Source organism: Phoca vitulina, unplaced genomic scaffold (assembly GCF_004348235.1).
Source record: "Phoca vitulina isolate PV1807 unplaced genomic scaffold, GSC_HSeal_1.0 scaffold24, whole genome shotgun sequence".
NCBI lineage: Eukaryota > Metazoa > Chordata > Mammalia > Carnivora > Phocidae > Phoca > Phoca vitulina.
Window position 1 is genome coordinate 7075809 of NW_022589727.1, and position 15211 is coordinate 7091019.

General features: G+C 40.5%; 2 protein-coding genes across 7 annotated transcripts in view; one reads left to right on the plus strand and one right to left on the minus strand.

Moving 5' to 3' along the window:
- Positions 1-7799, minus strand: part of KIAA1328 (KIAA1328 ortholog) — a 357595-nt gene extending 349796 nt beyond the window's left edge. For 3 of the 5 annotated variants that reach the window (XM_032421314.1, XM_032421311.1, XM_032421312.1), the window contains exons 1-3: positions 7416-7799; positions 2036-2071; positions 1217-1356 (exon numbers count right to left, since the gene is read on the minus strand). In XM_032421314.1, the coding sequence (XP_032277205.1) occupies positions 1217-1356; positions 2036-2071; positions 7416-7716 (477 nt within the window). In that variant the 5' untranslated portion in view covers positions 7717-7799. The other 2 variants (XM_032421316.1, XM_032421315.1) reach the window with 2 other exon arrangements.
- Positions 7800-7804: 5 nt separating this feature from the next.
- Positions 7805-15211, plus strand: part of TPGS2 (tubulin polyglutamylase complex subunit 2) — a 67608-nt gene continuing 60201 nt past the window's right edge. For both annotated transcript variants that reach the window (XM_032421317.1, XM_032421318.1), the window contains exon 1: positions 7805-7954. In XM_032421317.1, the coding sequence (XP_032277208.1) occupies positions 7879-7954 (76 nt within the window). In that variant the 5' untranslated portion in view covers positions 7805-7878. The remainder of the gene's footprint in view (positions 7955-15211) is intronic.

Genomic DNA, 15211 nt, shown 5'->3' on the forward strand with positions numbered 1-15211 from the left:
TTTATGAAAAAACACTTGCAATTTTGATAAGATCTTGCAAATTCAACTACCATTCACGTCCCAGTATAAAGTGGGTACAACAGAGATCCAAGTAACAAAGTAGGCCTTTTGGGCAAGTCACAGTTAAATCCCATGGACTATTAAACATAATAATTAGTAACAAACTAGATATTGGAAATGTCCTCAAGAACGTAAACCAGCATTGAAAAACATTTTCTATAAAGGGTTCAATAGTAAATACTTTGGCTTTCTGGACCAATAGCACTATGGTAGCAACTCTACCATTAGAATAGAAAAGCAGCAATAATATTAAAAGAATAAGCATGCTGTGTTCCAATAAAACTTTATTCACAAAACAGGCAGCAAGGAAATTGGGCCTATAGGTCATAGATTGCCAAATCCTGACTTAACCTTAACAAAAAGTAAAGTAAAATAAACCTATCAGATAAGGACATGTAGCAAAGGAATGTACAGATACTAATACAAAGGCAAAGATGAAGGAGAAATCAATGACTGGGCTATAAAGAGTCTTCATAATATTTTTAAAGTGAAGGAAATAATAATAATAATGCAGGGGAATTTTAACAAAGTTTCTTTCTTATATATAGAGGTTTATCCAACATCATCTAACAAATTCACAAGAACAAAAATCATAAAGCACACTTAATAAAAGAAAAAATGGTGGTCAATTTGATTTACTAACTTCACATGGATCAGCATGTAGGTCTTTTGAGACATACTAAGGTAATAAATTTTTCTTAACTAAGGCTTAAGGCAAGCCTAGACATTTTAGAGCAAAACCTCTGAGTATTCTACATACTTTATATATTCATACCATGTAAAGCATCCTAGAATCCTCTGTACCTTTTATTTTTTTTAAGGTTTTATATTTGAGAGAGAGAGACAAGCGAGAGAGTGAACACAAGCAGGTGAGTGGGAGAGGGAAAAGCAGGCTTCCTGCTGAGCAGGGAGCCCAATGTGGGGCTCGATCCCAGGACCCTGGGATCATGACCTGAGACGAAGGCAGAAGACGCCCAATGACTGAACCACCCAGGCACCCCTCTTCTGTACTTTTTAAGATATTAGATTATCTAACGTTCTTTCAAAGACTCTTCTACCCGTTTTTATCGGTAATTGCTCAGCAAAGAAAAATCACTTACTGGTCCACATTTATAAAGATTGGAGAATAAGGGGGAAAAAAAGGGAAATTACTGACCTGTTCATTTACTGAATCCCCTGCACCTTTTAAAGAGTCCATGGAGATTGAAGAGGCAGTAACCCTGGAAGTCTTAAGTTTAACGTCAGCTTTTGGACTTAACTTGTGTCTTGATTTGGTATTTCCTTCTGTAGAAATTCCTAAGGATTTCCATCAAACAAAATATCAAAATTATACTTTATTCTCTTAAACTCACCCCCCATGAAGCTCTTCTCTGATATACTTCTTTATGGGACCTGACAGGGTCATTTTAAACCTCTTAGTAAATAATGTATCATGAAAAGATTATGTTCTGAATACATTTAAGATTCAATTGAAATATTTTTAAAAGGTGACATGAAAATTCGTAAGTCATATTAAAACCAATAAATTACAACATACAATATATATCTTAATGTAGAGGAAATTAAAATCTGATTTTTTCCACATAATTAGGGTACCTTCAATGGCTCAGTTTTACTACTCATTTAGTAATAACCAGTAAGCTTTAAAGAGTCTATCACATAAACCTTATATCAAGAAGTTTTCACATTTTTCTTTGAATTTAGGCTATTATTCATAATACAAAAAATAAGAATCTCTTGCTCTTTAATAGATGAAGTGTTTTACAAATTTATCAAAAGCTCACTTGCCCGACCAGCCCCTAAAATAAGGCAGTATTTCAAACCTTAGTAAGGTCTAACCACATTTTTTTTTTAAATTAGTTTCCAATGGATTGTTCTGCATATAGTTATACCTGCAAAGTGGTCCTACTCTTTTATTTTCTCCTAACACTTAAGAAGCAAAGGAAGCTTATGAAATTAATACAGAAAATCATACCTGGAACATACACTACTGATTGTTCTTCATCAGAAACTATGAAGAAGGACATGAAGGAAAATACTAGAAAAGATCATCCAAAATCCAAACGCTGCCTCTATTCTGTACTTCTAATTCCTAATTTCTTTTGACCTGGGAATTTATAATAAGCTTTTAAAAACAAAACTAGAAAGGAACCCAAGTGAAATAAATGCAGCAAAATTAGTAATCTTTTAACATTCATTTTTACATATTTATAACTATATGTTTTATAAAATTTTTGAAAGGCCTTGTTCCATAAAACTTTCATCCATGCTTATTCCCAAGTGAGATACCCTACCCTATAAATTCTGTTAAGTTCCTTTCATTTCCTTTCCTTTTGTAAACAAGGAGTTAAATGCCCCAGTTTGTTTATTATTGGAGAACTGGTAAGTTATTCTAGTCATGAATAAATAATTTCAAAATGAGCTTTAGCTTTGAAGAACAAACACGGTTTGAGGGCAAGTCAATCATGCAAACACAAAGGTTTTATTCTTCTGTAGTGCATTCATGAAATGTCCCAAGAAGCCCTACTATTTAACAAGTGGAGGAAATTTAACTTTTTTTTTTTTTTAAGAGGGGCAGGGGGAGAGAAACTCTTAAGCAGGCTCCATGCCCAGCGTGGAGCCCAAAGTGTGGTTTGATCTCACAACTCTGAGATTATGATCTGAACCAAAATCAAGAGTCTGAGGCTTAACCAACTGAGCCATCCAGCCACCCCACAAGTGGAAGAAATATAAGACAAGAAGAACTATTTAAAGGAGAAATTTAGAAAGGCTAAGATCATACCACTGGAGAGAAAACAATCCCATTTACTACTGCATCAAAAAAGAATACAATATCTAGAAATAAATTTAAACAAGGAGGTGAAAGACCTATATACACTGAAAACTTTAAGACACTGATGAAAGAAACTGAAGACACAAATAGAAAGATAGTCCATGCTTATAAATTGGAATAATTAATATTTTTAAAATGTCTATACTGATCAAAGCAATCTACAGATTCAGTGCAAACTCTATCAGAATTCCAATGCAGGGGCATCTGGGTGGCTCAGTCGGTTGGGTGTCTGCCTTAGGCTCAGGTCCAGATCCCGGAATCCCAGGATCAGTCCCGTGTCAGGCTCCCTGCTCGGCGGGGAGTCTGCTTCTCCCTCTGACCTTCACCCTCCCTGTGCTATCTCTCGCTTGCACTCTCTCTCTCTCTCTCTCTCTCTCTCAGATAAATAAATAAATAAATAAAATCTTTAAAAAAAATTCCACTGTAATTTTTCACAGAAATAGAACAAACAAACCTAAAATTTGTATGGAACCACAAAAGACCCCAAATAGCCAAGGCAATCTTAAGAATAAGGTTAAAGCATCACACTTCCTAATTTCAAACTATATTACAAAGCTATAGTAATCAAAACAGTATGGTACTGGCATAAAAGCAGACACAAAGACCCCCATGATAGCTACCCTTTTTCTGCTTTTTCTTCATTCATATCACCAATAATCATTGGACATACAACCTATTTTACTTATTGATGACCTCATCTCACTAAAATTTAAGCACCAAGTGGGTGAAGATTTTCCACTGGTTTTGTTCAATGTTTGTTATCTCCTAAAGTAAAAAAATGCCCAGCTCACAGTAAACCATCTATGAAAGAATGAAAGTGGTATTTAATTCTATGAGGCACTGTCCAGCAACTCTTTGGTGTTGTCTCTCTTTATCTTGTTGGGGTTCAGAACCCATCACCCCAAGATGTGCCACTTTGGAATGTGAATTGTTTTGAGCTGAAAACAATCAAGGCCCAAAAGATTCATGAAGAAACTTTGACCTCCCACTAACTGCCTAAAAGAATTTGGATAGAGGACCTGCTCCCAGAGATAGATATCACCAAAAATAACTACAATATAATATAAATAAGAGGTGGTAGGGAGGAATTTAGCAAAGTCTGTTTGTTAAAATTCCTATGTCCCATTGTTTCTATATGGCCCAAAAAACATTTGCTTACCAAACATTTACTCCTTTTCATCTTCCTATGAATTGCTTTCCTTTCCTTGAAAGTCCTAGACCTCTACTCCCTTCTCCTTAGTTCAGAATGACAAGCATAACTCAATTTTGCTTGTCTTTGGAATCTCTCACATTTTTGTGGATTCCCCATATGTACCTAATTAAGTTTGATTTTTCTCCTCTTAATCTGTCTCATGTCATTTTAATTCTTAGACCAGTCAGAAGTCCCTTGAAGGGTAGAGGAAAATTTCAAAATATGGGAGCAAAACCCATTAGCTACATCCATGCTAAGTATCTTTTCAAATATAAAAATGCTAAATAAATTGACCTTAACAAGAGTTTTAAAAAATAAGCCTAAAAATATTTGAAATTGCCTCCATCCAACCTATCCTTCCTAATCATTTGTAATCTATCTTCATTTCATCATCTGAAGAACCCAAATATTTACTTTCTTCAAATACAAAGTTTAAAAAAATATACAAACACATTTTATGGGAAAGTCAAAGAGACATAATATATACCAAATGTATATTGGACCTCTCATTGGGTTCTTTGTGCCACTTCAGTTCTACTTCGGTATCTTTGGAAGTTCTTTACTAAGACAAGTACAGCAAATTATAAAGCATCCTTAATGTTGGTACCAAACTCCAAACCCCAGAATTAAAGCAGTAATTAGAAACCCAAGGTAGAAGTAACAAAGAGGAAGAAGCATATCTATTCCAGATCACCAAGAGCTGAAGAAAATAAACTTAGGACTGCACACTCTAACCTTTTGAGTTTCAATCACTTACCAGCAACACACGTATATGTAATTATTATTGACCCCAGTGACTTTCCTGGCTAGTATATTATTTTAACATCAACATAAAGATTCTACTTTTAATTGAATATTCAATGGCATGGATTATAGCTACTGTAATGTTTTGACCAAGCCCCTTATAATTCATATTTGTTAATACCAAGTTAAAAATACTGTTAATGATAACATACTGGGGTGTATTTACCAATCAAATATAGATACTGCAGAAACACTAATTTCTTTTGATATTACCAGGAGCTATAATGAAGGAGGAAAGCAGTTTATGGCTGAAGGGGCATATTTTACTTGCAGATTTAACCCATAAAATGACAACATGGCATACTCATTTGTTTACACATAAGGTATAAAAACATACCTTGTGCAAAACAGCACTGCTGAATCACACTGTGCAGGAGATGCATAACTCATAAAGACAACAGTAAAAAGATGACGTTTAGTCACAGATGATTTGTCCTCACATGACAGAAACATCTAGGACTGGGAAATATCTCAATCACATTTCTCTAATTGTTTAGGCAAAGCACTGAAAATCTGTCTTTCAATAGCGTGAAAGGAGTACCTGATTATACGTACATACTTTTTGGTCTTTTACTATTGAAAGTTCTATATAAAGGCTATGGGGTGGTCTAGGAAGTCACCCGTGTAACAGAAAAAGAGATCCAGATCCAAAGACACATGATTAAACCCAATGATTCATAACTATCCTTATGCTTTTTAGCAAAGATTTATAGCAAATTTACATTTCATTGCTTTTGTGTCCTACGGACATTTAAAATGAAAATATGTGAGGCTGGATGATAACTGGTCATTATGTGGAATAGATGGGGGAAATGGGTAATACTAGTAACCTTGCAATTCATTTCAAATTGGAATTTCTATCAATGTAATCACGGCCATTTCCCCCATATAATTTCAACTCCTCACTTTTAATGGGAAGATGAGTATTTCACATTAATTTTCAAAGTAAGGGAGAATGTAAGAGAAAAGGGAGGATGTAGGACTTCTATGTGAAATAAGGAATAATATGACCATATGAATAAGTGAGCATACAGGGCTGCTTCGACCAAAAGCACAGGTTCAGTTTATTACCTATTAATCAGTGCCACAGCAATACACTGCCCCCCACACACACCATTTATACCTATCAGAACAATTCCACTGGTCATAGATAAAGTTAAGGAATAATAACTAAAACCACATAAGTGGTTATGAAAATGATTACACTAACAAAGCACTTTATAAGCTGATAACCTTCAAATATCTCCTCTATCACAAAATTCTATCACTGCAAGCACAGGGTTTTATGAGAAGACTCATCCCAATTTACTGACTTTCTAATTCAGCCCAGTTCCCAGTGCACATATTCTCTTTACCTCCTTCCTGATATATAAGGAAAAAAATATTTAATGTGCACAGTGCATTAGTGTGCTTTCATCCACAGTGTATGTGCATGATTTTACTTGATTGTCACACACCTATCAGAGATAAACGGTAATTATGTTTGGAAAGTGCCTAACACTAAACATTGAGCAGCAAGGAATGCAAAAATATCCCTCCCTCCACATGACACTGTAATCTTAGTACTGTAACTCAATAAGGAAAACTGATAATACAATTTAGTAAGTTTCACTGGGAGCTAAGTAGAACGTGCAGAGAATGATTCTGCCAAAGTTAACAGCAATGCCTCAAATAATGCTATCAGGAATCCTAGCAAACAGACAAAAAGACTTGGTCTGTAGCCACCCAATACACGGATTGCCCTCCTTTCCTGTAACACTCCTCTAAGGAAAGTGATGTAACTTACCAGGAAAAGATCAGGCTGGGACAGTTTTGTCACACTTCTCCACACAGTTATTGAACTGGGAACACCACCACAACGGTAACAGCTCCACAGCTTCTCCACCCCCAAACAACCCAAGAACTTCAATCCTGCCAGTGGTGACCCAAAACCCGCATATAAATCAACACTACTTCCAGCAGCAATGATTTGTAACGCTTTTTATTCTGTAACCAGCATCACCAGACCCCGTTCCGCCCCACACCTCTCCGAAAATCCCAGCATGAAAGTAAATCATCACTGACAGGCCTTCGAAGATAGAAAAGGGCCTGACTTGCTCCCAACAACGCAGACCAAGGACAGTCCTAAACCAAGACAAAAAGGCTCCCTGACCAGCCAACACCATTCCCTCCGCAGAGGCGCAGTCAGCCGGCCCGAGGTCACCACGGTCAGAGGGACCCTCCCAGCCCCCTGCAGGGCCACGATTCTAGGCCATCTTTACAAAGCTCACCGCCAAGGAGGGCTGGGAAACATCAGTGCTGATTCCCCACACCTAGTGCTCCAGCCCGGTGACAGTATCAGGCTCTCTGCTACCTAACACCCCAGCCAGGGGAAAGCCCGGCACCTACACGGCGGCCGGAAAGGACGGCCCCGCCCCCGGGGACAGCATCGAGCTTCGCCCCACCACTCAGAGTCCCACGCGACCGCTCGCCGGTCGCCGCACCCGGGAGGGCGCCGGCGCCCCCTGCCAGGCGGGCAAAGGATACAGTCCCGGCTCCAGAACGCCGCCGCGCCCCGGCGGGAGGGGGTCGCCACGTCCGCCATCTTGAAACAACCGCCACTCCGCGCGTCGCGCCGCGGCCGCCCCGCCCCGGCCTTCAGGCCCAGTCCCCATTGGCCGCACCGCGCAGAGGCCTGCCCCCGCTTGCGCGGCGGGCCCCGGCGGGGCGGTAGGGTCCCGGGGGAGGAGTCGCTGTGTCTCGGCTTCGTGGTGTGGAGCGACCGCCGAGGCAACGGGAACAAGTGTGCCGCGGAACTACTACTCCCAGAGCAGTCTGGGCCTTCCATCTCCGCCCCCCAGCGCTCTCAGGCGCCAAGCACTACAACTCCCGGCATGCCGTGAAATTGATGGCCGAGCCTCTGGGGCGGCGTCCCGCCCTCCCGCCCGCCCCGCTCTCCCGCTCCGTCCCCGCCGCTGCCCCCGCCGCGCGCGGAGCGGGGACGCGAGCCATGGAGGAGACGCCGCCCCCGGGCTGCAGCAGGCCGCACCTGGAGAAGCTGACCCTGGGGATCACCCGCATCCTAGGTGAGGGGCGTGGGGAGCCGTGCGAGGCGACGGCGGAATGAGGGGATGTACACTAGAAGCAAGGTGGGGCATCGCTGCGGTGACTTCCGTTGTTCAGGAGGAGAGGGCAGCCGGGTGCGTGACTAGGCCGGGGAGCGTTTGCGGGGAGTGTTCGGACGCAGAGCTGGGAAGCCCAAAGTTCCCCCCACCACCACCCAGTCCCGCCCCAGGCCCCAGGAAAGACGCAAAGGTGAGCAAAAGGGAGACAGCAGGCACCTGACAGTGGGGACATTGGGTTTCCCGAGAGGCATTCTTGGCCAGTGGAGTATCCTTGAAACGCAACCCTTCCTCGGGTAGCAGAGAGCAGGGGAACGCTGCACGTAGCCTCCCAGGGCAACAGTTCTCACGCGCCTCTGGGTACCGCACCCTAAGTGGTTGGAAGGAGTCGAGGCTTGCGCCACTGAATGGGCTTTTCCTTTACTGAAGCTTTACTTAGCACCCGCTGCTGTGTCACACTCGGGGGCTACAGAGATGGGGTGGGGAACCAAAACACAGTTCTGTGAAAAAATCAACAGCCTAGGTCCCTCCAGAAGTGCGAAAGGCGACCAGTAGTCCTGTATTATAGCTCTGAAATAGCACACAGGAGGAAGTGATTGACCTTCTCTGGGGAGTCAGGGAGTTAAGGTGTATGTCCTACAGGAGGTGATGCTAGATTTTGAAAGACAAATTGAAGTTAGCCAGATAACCAAGGAAGAAAAAAAGTAGCCTAAGTAGGCTGGGTGGCATGCTTTGATGCCTTCCTGTCACATTTATAATAAAATCCAAATTCTGTACCGTGACCCTTAAGTCCTATGATCTGCCCTCATCTGTCTTTCTGACCTATTTTTACCCTTTTTTTGGCCACAGTGGCCTCCTTGTACCATAAACTCACCAAGCTTGTTCCTGCTTCAAGGCCCTTCCTAGACTAGGGGGGAAAAATGTGGAGTTATCTTTCCCTCACTTCATTCAAATCTCTGATTAAATATCATTACCTCAGAGAAGCCTTACCTGACTATACTTCTGGTAACACCCTTCTCTATCATTATCTTCCCTTATCCTTTATATGTTTTTAAATCCTTATAGCTTTATCACTACTTGGAATTACTTATTTGGTTGCTTTTTTTTTAATTTGCCTGTCTCTTCTATAATAGAAGTCCATGAGTTTAGGAACTTTGTCTTGTTATCCCTTAGTATTCCCCAGTGTCTACAGTAAATGCTGCAGTAAATGAGGATGAAACACCATTATATGTTTGGGAGAAATTATAAGCTTTAGAAATGAAGTTATAGGGTTGGGCAAGGAGAGATCTAATCATCAAGACCAACCATATCCTATCTCCTCATTAAAAAAGATATTTCTTTTGATTAATGTTTAATCTACTCAAGAGTGGCCAGCCAAATTTCCCTTAAGCTGTCAGTTCAATTTAAAGACCTAAATAAACAACTGTAAATATTTTAAATTTCATTTATACATTTAATATATTCTGTCTATTTTTAAGCATTTCAGATATCTGGCAAACTGGTAACACAAGGCAAAACCTACCTAAGGAATTAGCTCTGATAGTTAAATTTATAGTGAAGCTGGCCTCATGTAAACATTCTAATACTATTTATAAATTTAATCAAAACCTCATAATTTCAAGTTAATAATAAGTCAAAAATCAATTATATTTTTATTTTTTCACATTTGTTTTTTGTTTTGAAAATATATATAGAGAGAGGATTTTTAAAAACAAGGTGGCTGAGGTCAGTGGTGGGTGTGTAGTAAGCAAATTACCACACCAAAATCTTCTCTCTAAATGATGTGTGAAATAACTCCATAACTATGACAATTCTATTGAAAACCAAGCCCAGTACTACTTAAAATACAGAGAATGCCGAAAGTGCAAAATAACTGTGAGTAAAAAGAGAAAAAACTACAAATCCCAGCACTGTCCTTGCCCTACTCCTTCACTGCTAGAGGGCTCTCTGGCAAGCAAAGGCAGAGCCAGAAATGATGCCAGCAAAGAGGCTAGTTGAAGCAACAGAGAGTTTAAAACCCCAGTACAACAGTAACAACAACTGGGTAGATCAGAGCAGGGCTGCAGGAAAGTGACTTCAAAGTAGGTGCTATTTAAAGTGTTGGCCGTGCAATTTAAAGGGACATATATTCCAGAGGAGAAAATGTGCAGAAAAGAAGGAAGAGTCCTTTGGCAATTGATAAAAGGGCAAAGAAAAAGGAAAGCTCACATCTCTCTCCCATTTACAACAAGCCTGCTAAAATATCTGGACTTTGCTTCAACTGACTGGAAAGTCTTTCATTAAAGTAGACATCTTGTTAAACACCACAATTTCACGAAATGAACAAGAGCAAATAGAGAACTAATGCTAAAATCAGGAAATGAAATGCTAAACAATCAACTGAGGAAAATTTTTTTATGATGATAAAGTGTTTCCTACTCAGTGGAGCAAGGAGTGGGGAAATGTTACATTTTGATAACAGATTATTAAATATAGTGTGTAAGATCTACCTGAGATACAACAAGATCAATTTCAGTTGACCTTTGAACAACACAGGTTTGAACTGTGGGTTCATTTATACATGGATTTTTTACAGTACAGTAGTATAAATGTATTTTCTCTTATGATTTTCTTAACATTTTCTTTTTTCTAGTTTATTGTAATAATACAGTATATAATACATATAACATACAAAATATGTGTTAATCAACTGTTTTATTTTATCAGTAAGGTTTCCCATAGTAGGCTATTAGTAAAGTTTTTGGAGAGTCAAAAGTTATACATGGATTTTCAACTTCATCGGGGTTGGCTCATAACCCCTAACCCCTGCATTAGTCAAGGTTCAACTGTGTAATATCTCTCTCCATCTTAGTCTTCTTTTTTTTTATTTTTTTGCAATTCTTGTTTTAAATCATTTTAATTTTTTCATCATGATAAGTGTATTCTTTAATCCTCATCCTCTATCTCACCCATTACCCCACCCACCTCCCCTCTGGTAACCATCATTTCTCTATAGTTAAGAGTCTGTTTCTTGGTTTGTCTTTCTTTCTTTCCTTCACTTGTTTGTTTCTAAATTCTACGTATGAGTGAGATCATATGGTATTTGTCTTTCTCTGACTGATTTCACTTAGCGTGGTACTCTCTAGCTCTGTCCATGTTGTTGAAAATGGCCAGATTTCATTTTTAATGGTTGAATAATATTCCATTATATATGTATACCACATCTTTATCCATTCATCAGTCAGTGGATGCTTGGGCTGCTTCCATAGTTTAGCTGTTGTAAATAATGCTGCAGTAAACATAGGAGTGCATGTGTCCCTTTGAATTAGTGTTTTTGTATTCTTTGGGTAAATACCCAGTAGTGTGATTACTGGATCATAGGGTAGTTCTATTTTTAATTTTTTGAGAAACCTCCACACTGTTTTCCACAGTGTCTGCACCAGTTTACATTCCCACCAGCAGTGCAAGAGGGTTCCTTTTTCTTCACATCCTCACCAACACTTGTTGTTTCTTGTGTTTTTGATTTCAGCCTTTGTGACAGGAGTGAGGTGATATCTCATTGTAATTTTGATTTGCATTTCCCTGGTGATAAGTGATGATGAGCATCTTTTCATGTGTCTGTTAGCTATCTGTATGTCTTCTTTGGAGAAATGCCTCTTCATGTCTTCTGCCCATTTTATAATTGGATTATCTGGTTTTTTGGGTGTTGAGTTTTATAAGACGTCTGCCTTCGGCTCAGGTCCTGATCCCAGGGTCCTGGGATCAAGTCCCACATCGAGCTCCTTGCTCAGCAGGGAGCCTTCTTCTCCCTCTGCCTGCCACTCCCCCTGCTTGTGCTCTCTCTCTCACAAATAAATAAAATCTTTAAAACTTAAATGTGGAAATTCAGGTACGGGAGGGGAAAAGCAGGGTCAGTCAAGCCATCAGTTCCCCTGGTTACCCAGGGCTTTTAAAAAGGGGAACTTCACAGGTGGGGTGCCCTGGTTCCTAGTTGTTTAGCTAGTAGCTGTGTCATACAGCTGGCAATTTGTTTATTTAAGATGGATGTATTTGAAATGGAAGGGTTGGCAATCAAAAGGTTCATGTCAGGTACTTATATTAGGTGTGTGGCCTCCAGCAAAGCTAGACACTAGACTGCCCTGTGGGTATAGTCAGATGTCAGCATTATGCAACCAGCTGGATTGTTAACAAAGAATTCTGTGTTGTTCTGTCCTACAAAAGTTGGAATAATAGGATGCTAAGACTGATTGAAGCTAAGCTCTGTATTTGCATAGGATAATTGCTAAAGGGCTTTGCTGAGGGGGACAGGAAGACTTGCACATAAACTCTTAACTAGACCCATACTTGGAGTAAGCCTAGCTACTTGGAGTGGCCTAGCCTCTTAGCCTCAATGTCCTTGCTATAAAATGTAAATAATAACATTTACTATTCACTGTCTTAGCTTTGGTGGTACATTGCCAAATGGGACCACCCTTGAAGGGACAGACAGGGTCTTCCATCCTAACTAGTCAAGGGCATAGCAAGGACTTAGCCCAGGTCTAAGGGCTTGAAGCTCATGGTGTTTTTCCACCGTAGTACCATGGTTCCCAATGTCTTAGAAAGGACATTAAAAAGAAGGCAGAGAAAAAAATTGTGTATATGGTACTTTTTGCTTTTCCAGAGCACCTTTACCTTTGCTTCTTCTGCTTCCCTTATCAAGGCAAATATTATTATAAATATTGTCGTCTCTCTGAATGCTAAGGAACGTGAAGACTCATATAAGGTCACACAACTAGTGAATGCTTAAAGCAAGAGTAGAATATGTGGAGTCCAGAATTCTTAGCCTCCTATATTGGGCTGTTGCTGCATCTCAGGATCTGAACTTTGTGATAACCTGGAGGAAACTTTATGATGCATAAAAAGGACACTAACATGATTACAGAATCAGTGAACCACATTGTGATATTCTGATTTATAAGAAATAGGTATTTGCTCACTCAGATGACAGCTGATCCTTGAACAAAGCAGGATTAGGGCTGTTGATAGCCCCCCCAAAACAGTACAGTAGAGAATCTGTATATAACTTTTAACTGCCCCGAAATTTAACTAATAGCCTACAGTCGACCAGAAACCTTACCGATAACAAACAGTTGATTAACACGTTATTTTGTATGTTGTATGTATTCTGTATTCTCATAATAAAATAGAGAAAAAAGTTATTAAAATCATAAGGAAAAAATACATTTACAGTTACTGTATTTATTGAAAAAAATAGGTGTTCCAGTGTACCCATGCAGTTCAAACCCATGTTGTTCAAGGGTCAACTGTGTATTTTTTCTTAGTCCACAGTTCCTGGCTTACAGCTCCCAAAACCCTTGGAATTTCCCAAGGGTTGAGAGTGGTAAAGATCTTTCATTATGTTAATGAGGTGACTTTTTGAAAGCACTTAAGGATGAGGACTGGTTGCCAGTGGATCCAATCATATGATTAGAGGGTTGGTACTTTTAGTCCCATTCCCTGACCTTTAGGAAAGGAAGAGGGTCTGAAGGGTGAATCAGTCCTCAACGACTAATGATTTAATCAACCGTGCCTATGTAATGAAGCCTCCATAAAAACCCAGAAACTTCCAGGTTGGTGAACACATGGAGATGTGGGGAGAATAGCCTTCCTGGAGAGGGCATGGAAACTCCACACCCCTTCCCATATACCTTGTCCTAAGCATCTCTTCCATCTGGCTGTTCCTAGGTTATATTCTTTTATAATAAGCCAGTAATCTAGTAAGTAAAATGTTTCTCTGAATTCTGTGAGCCACGCTGGCAAGTTAATGGAACCTGAGGAGGGGGTCTTAGGAACCTCTGATTTATAACCAGTCAGTCAGAAGTACAGGTGACAGCTGGGCTTTGACTGCTGTCTGAAGTACAAGGAGAGGGGGTCTTGAGAACCCCCAATCTATAGCAGGTCAGTCGGGAAGCACAGGTGAAAACCTGAACTCGTATCTGGTGTCTGAAGTGGGGAGGGTGGCAGTCTTACAGACTGAGCCCATAACCTATGGTATCTGATGCTGTCTCCTTGTAGAACACCAGGATATCCGAGAATTGCTTGTTGGTATGAGGAAACCTCCCCACAAAAATGTTGGAGGGGTTGGGTCCAGGAACCATTTTATACATTAAACTAGATTAGAAGTCTCTGCCTTAGCCTTAGAGATTTTAAAAATTCTTTTCAATACATTCCCTGTTTACAGTATTTACTTATAGTAAATAACCAAAATATGGTTCAAAATAGAATATAATTAAGTATAAGCAAATGTGCATGCTCTCTCTCTCTCCCTCCCTCCCTCCCTCCCTCCCTCTCAAATAAATAAAATCTTTTTTAAAAAAGGGGTGGGGAGAGGCACCTGGGTGGCTCAGTTGGGTTAAGCGTCTGCCTTAGGCTCAGGTCATGATCCCACAGTCCTGGGATCGAGCCCCACATCAGGCTCCCTGCTCAGCGGGGAGTCTGCTTCTCCCTCCGCCCCTCCCCCTGCTTGTGCACTTGCACACACTCTCTCTCTCTCAAATAAATAAAATCTTTAAAAAAAAAAAAGTATAAACCTATGTGGGCCCAACACTGCATGTGATGGGTTCGGATATTGGGAAAAGCAGAGATCATGGTGAACTAGAGTCATCTGAAATGGTTTCATGGAGGACGTGGAGCTTTAGCTTAGCCTTGAAGTGTGGGTAGGGCTTGGGTAGGTGGACACATTTGGGTGTGTATAATGGGAAAGGGATACAGCATAATTAAAGATAAGTACAGATTTAGTTTTGGGGCTGGGGGGCACAGGGGTGGAGACAATGAGGAAACTGACACACCTGGAACAGGGTTTGGACTATAGGGTGGAAGAAGTTAAGACCAGACAGAGAAGGGCCTTATCCTCCAGACTACAAGGAGAACCCAATAGATCAGATAGGAAACAAGCCTAGGTATGAAGAAAGTCCTCTGCTGGTATGCTGAGGATGGATCAGAGCACAGAGAGTTTGTGGCTTTGATTGCATCTACACTTGCAGTGACCATGGCCTAAAACAGTGGTGACAATGGGAATAATCTATGCAATATCACAAAGAGAAAAGTGGATAGGCTTTGTGTTAGTTCGCTAGGGCTGCCATAGAATGTACCACAAACCAGGTGGCTTAGAACAACAGATTTATTCTCACAGTCCTAGAGGCTGAAGGCCTGAAACCAAAGGCTTGGCAGTGTCACTCTCAAACCTGGAAGGGAAGAACCTGC